At 30.0% G+C, this 12,130-nt stretch overlaps 1 protein-coding gene across 4 annotated transcripts in view; it reads left to right on the top strand.

The window, feature by feature from the left end:
* LOC113550479 (AF4/FMR2 family member 1-like) overlaps positions 1–9,597 on the top strand; it is a 137,680-nt gene extending 128,083 nt beyond the window's left edge. For all 4 annotated transcript variants that reach the window (XM_026952343.1, XM_026952340.1, XM_026952342.1 and 1 more), the window contains 12 exons: positions 2,296–2,497; positions 2,841–2,910; positions 3,012–3,115; positions 3,232–3,484; positions 5,204–6,669; positions 6,759–7,008; positions 7,691–7,854; positions 7,922–8,119; positions 8,187–8,300; positions 8,370–8,466; positions 8,529–8,784; positions 8,862–9,597. In XM_026952343.1, coding sequence (XP_026808144.1) covers positions 2,296–2,497; positions 2,841–2,910; positions 3,012–3,115; positions 3,232–3,484; positions 5,204–6,669; positions 6,759–7,008; positions 7,691–7,854; positions 7,922–8,119; positions 8,187–8,300; positions 8,370–8,466; positions 8,529–8,784; positions 8,862–8,995 — 3,308 coding nt within the window. In that variant the 3' untranslated portion in view covers positions 8,996–9,597. The remainder of the gene's footprint in view (positions 1–2,295; positions 2,498–2,840; positions 2,911–3,011; positions 3,116–3,231; positions 3,485–5,203; positions 6,670–6,758; positions 7,009–7,690; positions 7,855–7,921; positions 8,120–8,186; positions 8,301–8,369; positions 8,467–8,528; positions 8,785–8,861) is intronic.
* Positions 9,598–12,130: the final 2,533 nt, after the last annotated feature.

Consider the following 12,130-nt stretch of genomic DNA (forward strand, 5'->3'; position numbering starts at 1 on the left):
CAGTTTAGTGTCAATCGCCTCTATTTAATATGAAATATTTATTTTGTTGTATTGCCTTAGTCGTTGTCTTTCTATAAACGTTTTTTCAGAATTAAATTTTTAAACAACCTTTCTTAATCGTTCTTTCATTTATAAATTTATAATCTTAAAAATAAAAATAATGATTTTTTTTGTCTCAAAATCGATATGTGTGGCTTCTGAAAATTAATCATTAAATCACTATTTAATTATATTGTAATTACTGCATTCTGATGCAAATTACTTTCAACGAATCGGATTAGTTTATGAATAATAAATAATAACTGTTCAATACTTACTACCTAAATATATTGCATTATTGCTGTAGCTTTATGTTGCATTACTACGCCGTGGGATAGATTTGTGTATATTAAGTCTACTAATTACTTGTTAATTATTACAGTTTTATTTTTTAATACGTTTCACAAAAATTATATAATTTCGTATTCGCAGTCGGAGTGTTGACTTCTACATTTTTCAACCCCGATGCGAACGTCCTGTGAATTATCCTACAAAATATTTATCAACTACTTTGTGTTGTTGTAATCAAATGTTTCAAACGTTATAATCTTATACATTATAGTTTCTTATAATATGGGTTTAACCAATGAGGTGTCATTATTTTATTTCTAGTATAATAGATTATATTTAATAATTCTCGAGTGTTGATCACTAATTTATGATTATATATAATTACTTATTAAACTAACCTTTTATTAAAAATACGACAGAAGTTAATTTATGCTTTGGATTAAAATTAAGTTAAATGTTTGTAGATTTGGCCGGACGTGACGGCCTTTCTATCTACGAACGGTATAATATATCTATGGTTCTCTCAGTTATGAAACGTGTTAGCACACTAAATAAATTCGATAATAAAAATTTAACCCGACTGAAATTATTTTGTCAATAATCCTTTTTCATAATTTAATGTAATTAATATTTAATGGCCATTGATAAATCACCAAAATTAAGAGATTATAACGTAATATAATATTCATGGATAATATATTTATATGTATATATTGTATTGATATATAATATACATTATACCTTAATATAGTTATAACTTACTATCTACCGTTCTTTAGATTATCTACTTTAATATATTCTATAGTTTGATTTTGAATAATTAGTATTTTATTATCGTGTGCTTATGTCTATACAACAATAAATAAATGTCCTCTATAGGTCGATGGGTCGTGGGTGATAATAAAATCTAATAGTCAAAATTAGTTTCAAACTTAATACACCATAGTATGAATGTATAATGGTCAATGTAAACATTATAGTCGAGTAAAGGTAACTGACTTGAATAGAAACACGTTCTATTGTGATCAGATTTTCGATTTGTTGTCAATATACACATTCATTAATGTCTCCGAGAATATTCGCAACCCTTTTGCCACACTGCACCCTGTTTCCGCGGTACACAATAAACGGAATTCCCTTGGCACATTTTTAGGGTTTTTTTTTACTTTCTGTGAACTAAATAACACAACACTCCGCGATTCCGGGTTACAAAAATTTCGTAAAAATCGGTGGGGGACGAGTATTTCGATTCGTTTTATACGTGTGTGCTTCTTGTAGACATTGCATGCAGCTGTTGTCGACGGAGAAAAAAAAATAAATACAAAAGCCAGATGCTTGTGTTTTTGTTTTCTCGAATAGTATTATGTGTGTGTGTACGTGTCTGCAGTCTAGTAGAAAACTCGCAGCGACCAACAGGTAATATATTGAAATAAAAAAATTTGGTGGTTCCCGCGCGAATTTCTCAGTATGTATAAATATTTAAATCTCGCGGGGTGTGACAGTATACTTTGTCAGTCCACCCTAGATACATCACTATTATTATTATTATTATTATTATTATTATTACTACGAATACAATGCGTAATATACGACGAGCTTAATATATATTATTATGTATACCAGCCCCCCTACTTTAATCGATCCCTTTTTTCTCTCCCACTCATCAACAGTTCCCCACAATGTATATTCTCTCGAACCGTTCGCTTGCACCGGTTTATTATTAAATATACGCGACGGGATTTTGTAGTGGGGTAGTACGTGTGGTTGTAATGGTGGTAGTAGGTAGTCGTCGTCGATCGTCGTGATGCAGTTGTATTGTGTTGTAAAAGAGGGTCGTCGCCGCGACGTGCGTGCTCGGTGATTCACATGGCCGCCGCCGTCGTAGCCGTCATTGTGCCGGTTGCATTTATTGTCGTAGAGTTTTATTAGACGTCATCATAAAATATGATTGTGTGTCCGTTTTAGACGCGTCCGAGAGCTTGAAAAAAATGCTCGGAGAACCCAAACAACTGTTTGCGGATCCCGTGCATAGAAACCAACAGCCATCATCGCACGGCGTTTCGCCGGACGCCGCTGCTTCCGTCTCCGCTGCAGCAGCAGCAGCCGCCGCGGCCGTGCCCATGGACGCCAAACCGTCGGGACCGTACAACCATTCGCTGTTTGCATCGTAAGTATATTTAAAATTATTATACATATTATATCTAATAATCTATTAATATAACATATTTATTTAGATTATATTATTTGAAGTGACGTATAGTTTGATTACCTATATAATACTATTTAATTTTTTATTTAAATTTGTTAAATGTCTTTATCATTTAAATTAAGTCCGATATATACATATATATTTTAAATTTTGTCTGACCCGTATACTTTTTCAATAAATAAAATAGTTGTTTCGTGGAGACAATCATTTTTATCATTTTTTTGGACGTTGGTCTTTGAGATATAAATCATGTTATTGTTAACTTTCGACGCTAAAGGATATTTTTGTTTCATTGCTACAGGTACATGGTTAAACCGTCGGTAAGAGGATCTAACATTATGCCACAACCGCAGCAGACACAACTGATGCAGGTAGGTTGGATATTTTTCCATCTGCACTAATCCCTTTCACTTCTTCATGGCAGGGGTTGCATTTTTTCACTGCTTTTACCTAAAATGTATCTTTGTCGTAGGAATCGCAACAGTTATCGTTATCACCACCCTCTGATAAGATCCGCCGGAGTTCTACATCGACCAATGTCATATCGTCGGACACAACCAACTGCAGTTCAGCAAAGTGAGTTGTGTAGTGTGTATTACAGTAATACTATTATACAACTGTGGTGTGTTCACTCGCCAAGTTCGCGTCTTGACCTTTTATAATATGTACTTACAACCTCGGCGTGTGCGTAGGGCCGACAAGACCAGTAGTGACATGTCCGTGGACGAGGACAGTTCGTCCAGTGAGGAAGGCGAGAAGGACAGCAGTTCGGATAGTAGCTGTAGTGATAGCGAGAGCAACGACGAAAAGAAGGAAACGGTTCCACCGGCGGCCGTTTCGCCACCCCCACAAGAAGAACAAGAAGAAGAGCCCAAGTGGTATCTGAAAAACTTTTTGAAAAAGAGTACGCCGGATACGAACAATACGACCAGGACGTCACAACAAGTGAGTTGTTGCTATGATTTTCCTCAATATTAAGGTCGATCGATTCACAACTCGTTGTAATTCGCTATTCAGTTTATGAGTTTTTCGTTGACAATATTTTGTACGCTCCCGTGGGTACAACTCACATAATGAGATTTATTTATATTCGGGTCGAACTCTGATCCATCATTGATAATTGTGAATCATGATTTCGATCATGTACTAATGATGTGCTAATGTACTCGCAATTTTGTACGTAATTTTAAACTTAATAATATCCATTGTCGTTAGCAATGGTCACACCTGATAACCATAATATTTAATTGGAAAATACTTACTATAATATAAAATATAAATTATAATATTATACTGGTGGTCCCTACTATTAAACATATATATAATGTTACCTATGATAGCACACGATAATATTTTATCATCGACTTACCCGCTGTTAGTTTAATAATTATTAGTGTTATTATATACACAATGTTGTGTCCAATGTGAACGTAATCCATTCGCAGTTATCACGTGGCGCTTGTTGAAACGAGATTAAGCCTAGGACAAATGTTGTAGTACTGCAGCGTTTTTCATTAGAGCCCATCGTTATATATTCTATGGTTCTTGTTTTTATTATTTTATTTTTTATTTTAGTCACTTAATTAACACAATCTAAAAATAACGTTTTTAATGGGACCTCTATGTCGTGGAATAACATGATTAACAAACACCTTTAATCGACTTCGGAAATCATTTAACTGATAACAAGTTAAACTATTACTTTAATAATTTAATACGTATTAATTATACTATAAAAATATTGTTGAATTTTAATAAAATGACATCTTCAATCACTATTGGACGAAAACCCATCCCTTTAGTGTTAGGTTAAGGACTTTAAATGTTTTAGCCACTCTATAAACTTCTTGAGCATTATAAAACATATTTATAATAAAATATACATTCTAAGTTTCTAAAATAATAAAATTGACAATATAAAAGTTTTCTTTTTTGCAAACATAAATATAAATTGTTATATATAAATATAATAAATTGTAATTAATAGACTATGGTACCTATTAAATATTTATGCAATTGTTAAGAACTATTAAACCTAACTTCTAATAAATGGCTTCAAATTTCATTGGTGATATCTTTCCATATTCCATCTCTAAAAAGTAAATATTTTTTCTCTTCCGTGGTGTTACACTGATTTGAGATCTCATGAAAATTAACTATCTAACCTTACGTTTGTAGACAATACTGGTCATGAATATATTTTTTTTACCAAAATTTGTAGATGCTGTGTGTAAATGTAAATTAGATAAAATTATTCATGGTACACTATATATATTAATTATTAAATATGATCACCCAATAAAATACTTTTATTAAATTTATTTTGTGGATAAACTTAGGCCTTGGATTGTTAAAAATGGTTTTATTTAGTTTGTTTATTTACTCTACAACTGCAAAATTTTACTTTGATAAATTGCACCAAATAGTATGAATACATTCAGCTATTAAAACATTAGGTAAACAACATTTTACAATAATACTGATATTTTTAGTTCATGAAAATTAGTTAACCTATTGAAAACTGTAGGTAAATAATAATAATCATAATTTAACTATAATGATGGTTATTTTCATAAACTTGGTTTTTTTTTATATTCTCAATTTTATCTTTATTACAAATAAATATTAATTTAAATTATAAATAAAATTTATTTATTTTCATAGGAGGAACCTGCTGGAATGACTGATCCTAAATCTAGTCCAAACTTTCCTACACAACGATCTGAGGTTATTGAATTATTATCTGAAATGTCAGACTCAGACTCCAATCACAGTGATAAGCAAAAAAGTCAATCTGATTCGTCATCTTCTTCATCTTCTTCATCTTCATCATCCGAGGATGAAGACGATAAAAAGAAAAAGCCTCGTGATAGTAGTTGTGATAGTGATTCATCCTATAGTAGCCGTTCACATGCATCATCTAAACCAATAACAGACTTACACAAAAAATACTCTGCATTAGCAAAATGTGAGAAAAAAGATCTCAAAAAATCATCTGTAAAACCTACTAAATTAGTAGAGAGGAAATCGACACCAGTGTTAATAAAAAAAGAGGAACCAGTTGAAGAACCAGCTGTGAAAAAGAGAGGTCGAAAGAAGGGTCCCATAAAGACTCCAAAACCTCCTCTACCATCCAAAATCAAGTCAAAACCTTTGATTTCATCAGATACAGAAGACGATGAACCGCCTAAACCAGTAAAAATAAGTGAAAAACGAAGAGGTCGACCACCAGGTAGTAGTAAAAAGTCAAAAGTTATATCAGCTAGCAGTGAATCAGAAGAATGGACTGATAGTAGCCGCAAGAGTCGAAAAAAAGATTCTGAAAAGAAGTCTTCACATTCAGTAAAGAAAACACCATCCTGGGAAAAAAACCAACCACAAAAACCTGTAGCTCGAGTCAGTGCTGCTTTACGTCCTCCACGTTCAATTTCAAGCAGTGTAGATTCAGATTCCTCTGATGTAGAATGTAGGCCGCCACCTATGTCAACAACAACTGAAAGTCCACCCAAACTTGATGTTGAAGGAATCAAAGTACAAGATAAGAAAAAGAATGATACTTTAAGGAAGCTGTTTATAACACGACGTGAAGATGGTGGTGCTAAAAGTGGTGGAAAATCCAAAGGTGGTAAAGGTGGCAAAGGTGGAGTTATTATAATTGATAACAACGAAGCAATGCGCAATGACAACGAACGTGTTATATCTCCTGTACCAGTCATTCCACTTATGCCTAAAGAACCCGAAAGCCTAAAGACTTTAAAATTATCTGTGATGTGTAAAATACCATTAAGTAAGTTGCCACCTAATTTTAATTACTTGATGAAACCAGCAAGATCTGAAGAGCTGAGAACCTGTGCTGATTTGGCAAATACGCGGCAAGATGAAAAGAAACAAAAGCATAGACATCATAAACATCATCATAAAGGAAGTCCATCACAAACGACTTCAGGATCGGAAAAATCTAAATCTAACGAATCTCCAGCAAACACTGCTCCGCCTACTCAGCCTCTCCTCCAACAGCCATCTTCTGATGGCTATTCCAAAGGTATGATGGACAATGTAAATGTATGGCGTAAACCAACATCTGTATGTGCAGTAATACCAGAAGCAAAAGTTAAACCTCTAGAGCATAGGTAAATTTTGTTAATTGTTATTATTTTGAAATTAGTATTATGTTATTTAATTAAATGTTATTAAATATTATATATATTTTAAATTTTAGTACTATGTCATATTTGCAACGTCCAGCTGCCACCAGTGGTTTGATTCATGGCCCGTATGAAGAATCATCTGAAGATGAAGATGGTGGACCACCTCCTTTTCTTCCTTATAGTACCACTGCTGTTCAAATAATGGACCCTCGGTATAAACGTTCACTGGAATTAGATCAATACTCTCCTAATGCGTCAAAAAGACGAAAGTTTCACAATCCGACTGGGTCAGCAACACTAGGAAGATATGCTACTGGAATAGTAAGTTGCTTTTAACAGTTGCAAATCAAATAAGTACAAATTAACTATTGATACTTTTATAAATTGATCAGCAGTCTACAATTATTTTTAAATTAAGTTAACGTGCTTTTTGGTACTTCAATTGAAATGTATTATAATTTGGTAATAGTTACTTCTTGGTATAAGTATATGCAAAATATTTATAATATTTCTAAAATTATTAAACTTACATATTATTCATTCATGCATCATAAGTTATAAACCTATAAAGCTATAATAAAAAAAAAAATAATAATAATAAATAAGATAATAATAATATAATATATTTTCCATGTAACAACCTATTTTATATTATATTTAAATCAAGAATGATTGTTTTTCGATAATAAATAGCAATCAAATAAACGTTGAAATAAATATAACTTAAGGTTGTAAACTATAGTGTGCCATTAGGTATAAGTTCAAGTGTGAGAAAAATTAAATATCTATATAATATTGAGGTTTATAGCCAATTCACAATATTGTTTTTTACTCTTATTTATAAGTTATAAATTTATAACACCCCCCCCCCCACACACACACACACACATATAAATATATATATCAATTAACCGCTGTTTAGTAAACAGTGTATACAATAATAATATTTGTTACAAAATAATTAAGAAATATGACACAATAATAATTCATTGTTTTTAAATAGGGCGATGGATTAATAAATGATATCTTGGTGGATCGCATGCATGAAGTTCCTGTACAACCTCCTCCCAGACAACCTTCATGGCGCATGCAATCCATGCATCATCAGTATCCTCCAAGGAAAAGATTCTTCTCATATTTTGTAACCGACTTGTACCCTGAAAACAAGTAAAATTACTAGAAAAATATTTCTCTTAATTATTATTTATTATATTGTTAATTTTTTTTATTTCAGCATGCACCAAGAGGTTCCGTTAAAGGAAGCACAAGCTTTAACCAAATTAGCAGAATATGAACCTGATCCCATTACCCAAGAAATGAAATATTTGGATGGTATACTATGTTTTGTACTTAGCGGTCATTTGATGGAGAATGATGGGACCAGGGAAAGAGCAGTGCTCAAAATTTATAATGATACTGTTGACTTAATTAAGTAAATATAAAAAGCTTATATTTTTTTTCTTAACATATTTTTTTATGTTTTTATTATATTTTTGTAGAGTTATTTGGTCAAAAATCTACAACTACCGTGCAGACTGTGATCATGAGGAGTTAGACGAAATATTTGAAATGGCTGATAATCCAGAAAGGGATAATAGACTGTTGATACTTTGGTAAGTACTTATTTAAAATACTTTGATTTTTTGGTGCATAACAAATAAATTTTTAATTATTTGTTACAGGATGAGGTGTCTTAGCTTCTTGAGATTAAAATTGTTTAAACTACTTGTATACCAAAATAGACAGAATTTCAAGACTGTTCAGCAACATTTCCTCAAGGTATAAATTTCTATTTGAAGTATTAGCATTTATGTATGGTTCTAACTAAAATGTTTGGCTAGAATGTGGGTTCAAGTCCTATTTCACCCTCTCCATCACCAGCCAGTTCTGTGGAGAGTCACTCATCAGGATACTGTAGTAGTAGCATTACACCCGGTGGTGGAGCTGTATCGTCAGGGGCAGCGACAGGTGTGATCGGAGTTCCAATAGTTGTACATAATGCTATTCATTCGCAACACATATTGTATTGTCATTTGGCTGCAGCTCACGAAATGTGGCAACGTGCTGACCTTTTAGTTATGCGCGGAAAACACACACGTAAGATATAATAGATTTAATTTTTTAAATGTAGTGTACATTACTAACTAAATTGTCTACACTTTTTTTTATTATAGAATTTTTTGTTGAGATGGACCGACATTGTGGACCTCTCACATTACATAGCACTGGCCATGATCTCACATTGTATGCTCGCATTGCCATTTCTCGCATGAGATGTGAGTTTAATATAAAAAATTACCTTCCATGATATTAGATGAACACCTCGGAAGCTAAGTCATCGCACATATAAAAAAGTACAGACCGTACAGTCTTGTCACATTTCATCATCGTCTTGGGCTTCATTGTAACGAGGAATTTAATTTCTGTTTCATGCAATTTGTGTATAAACTACTTAATGTAGATTATAACGTTATGATATATATCCTGTATATAACTCATGTACAGCTACTTCTAATTCTCTTCAGTATATTCTGTGTATTTTTTTTTTTTTAAATAATTTTAACTTTGAATTGATAAATTGTTATATTTTGACACAAAATACCAAAAAAATAAACAAAAAAAGTTATATTAATATATTTATAATAAAAAAGTTATGTATATGTAAATCATATATGAAAAATATTAATTAAAATTTGGTTCAGAGTAAGACTCTTAAATAACAGTCTTAAAAGCAAATTTTGGTTTGGGTATTTAACATGGGATTTTAAATATATGATTATTATTATTTTTATGTACTACGTATATATACATTATTAATCTTGTAATCTTAATCTTTTGATGACATTAAGGTACATATTATTTTAATCTTGCAACTTTTAAAAAATACCAAAAAAAAAAAAAACAAAAAAAAAACAAAAAAAAAATAATTAAATAATAAACAGTAGGTATATCTGTTTTATAAATAATTATAATTTAGAAATTAATATACCTATATATTATATATATATATATTTTTTTATAACAAGTTATAAACATCTGATTAATTATGTCGTATAGTAAAGGACAATTATTAAGAGTTTGTTTTACATGTAAAACAAAAACAAAAAAAAATGTATAAAAGAAAAGTTGTGTAATTAAAATAAAACTATATATGTATCTAGTATATATTGTATAATTGTATATATAATATATATTAATATGTATATGTGGGAATTCATTCCTCGCTTAGTTAAATTTATCTGATTGTTATGTCTGAGATGCTATTTTAATGCTCGGTCAAGCAGTCTAAGTAATAAAAGAAATAATAATTTTTTTTATTAATTTTAAGAGTTACCTTTGTGTAAAGTAAAATATGTATGTAGTAGCCAAATGTGTACAAAACGACACCAACGTTTAATTATTATTATAAAAAATTTTTTGTTTTGATTTTCTGGATGAAAGACTCATATTTAGGGCATCGGTGGGGTCGATCAATTGTATTGTCGAATTTTGTCTTTTGACCGCACTAAGTTGTGCAAAAGATAAAGTGGTAAATAATATTTTTCTTCTATGATATTTAGTATATTACTCTCTATATATATTATAAAATGATAAATGTATAAAAATACTAATTTTTCATTCTTCCCAATCAATTTTTTTTCTAAAATTTACCTTAGAATGAGCTTTGTGAGTTATTATCGATTATTAATAAATATAAATAATATAATTGCAAAAAATAATATTATATTTAACATAATACATATATATTTTATAAACTTTTCAGTGCTTAAGTAACTAGTAGTGTTATATTTGTATTATGTATCTACACGTGGTCTGGAAATTTTTTTTTGTCAGTTTGCCAACAATTTCTGACCCGTGAATGTGACCAACAAATTCGTTCAATCGCCTTATGTTGTTTTAAAACAACGATTTAGAAAGACTTATATTAATGCCACAAGTTAAAATTTATTTCATTTACATGATTAATAATTAAATTTTAATTAATATAGTCTTATCATTAGACTGTAACATTTTTTTTAGACAATATGTGTATAAAAGATACAAAAAAATTATAAACAAAACCAAAGTCTGAGTTATATTGCCTTAAAATGTAATCGATATATTAAATACTATATTATAATATTCAAAATGAAATATATTTAGTGATGTTTAAATTTAGATTTAAAATAAATAAATAATAAAAATACTCATCCCCCTACCTATTCACCCAAAAAGATTCTAAACAAAAAATGTAGTCCCATTTTACTTTCTTTGTTGTTTTGTTAGTGTTTAATTTATTATTATTTTTTTTTCGTTATATTATACAAACAGATAAACATTACCAATTTCCACATGTTTTAGTTTGTAATATTGTCATTATTATTATTGTCTTTTTTTTTTTAATAATTCCGTCACGCACACAAAATGATTTAGTTGAATTATGTGTTATTAAAAAATAATTTTAATCCAAACAGTATTTTATTTTATTTTTTCTCGTGCGATTTAAATGCAGTAATGTTATTACTTATTACTGTACTATACTACTACTATTATTAATATTATTATTATTATTATTATTATTATTATTATTATTATTACTATTATTATTATATATTGTAAACCCTGACTGCTGAGGCACAGCCTACGCTCACGAGTTGATCCCGTTACCTTATTTTTTTTCCTCCTTGTCCGCCTCCTTCCCGTTTACCGTTAATTTATCTAAAATACGGTTAACTATAATAATTGTGAAGAAAAAAAAAGATTGTTAATAATAAAAAAAAATTGCAATGGATTATTAATTATTCTTATATATAATATTATTATGTTAAGGATAGAAAAAATTATATTATCATTTAATATTTTTATGTTATACCTATAATTTATAAAATTTTAAAATTAAAAAAAAAACTAAAACTATTTGAAAAATATATATATATAAAAAAAATAAATAAAATAAAATAATTTTGTGTTGTTTTTTTGTAATATAACTGCAACTGCTTAATTCTACCATCAAATGTTTATTGACCAGTGATCGTCAGTTGTTGTTTTGTTAAGTATGATGGCAACTTTACTGAATTGTGATTAGTAGCATTTACTATCCATATCTATTCATGTTAATATAGTCAGTACTTGAGTCAAATTATGCTTGAATACCATCAATATACAGTGGCAGCCCAAGACCCTGTAGCCCAGGACGCCTCCAAAATAGGGGCGCCGAAATCGCATTTGTAGGTACTAAAAAAATTGTAAAAGCTTATGTTTTAACAAAAAAATTTTTTAAATAATAACGGTGTATAATAATTACATTCCTCTATAATAATAAATTGATATATTTAAGCTATATTTTTGAGGGCGCTTTTTAAAAAATTTGCCTGGGGTGCCATAATATCTTAGGCCGGCACTAAAAATATAATTCAAGTTCTGTAAGAAGTATTCTTAAACAGTACCTACCTATGCTTGTTTG

Source organism: Rhopalosiphum maidis, chromosome 1, assembly GCF_003676215.2.
Source record: "Rhopalosiphum maidis isolate BTI-1 chromosome 1, ASM367621v3, whole genome shotgun sequence".
Lineage (NCBI taxonomy): Eukaryota > Metazoa > Arthropoda > Insecta > Hemiptera > Aphididae > Rhopalosiphum > Rhopalosiphum maidis.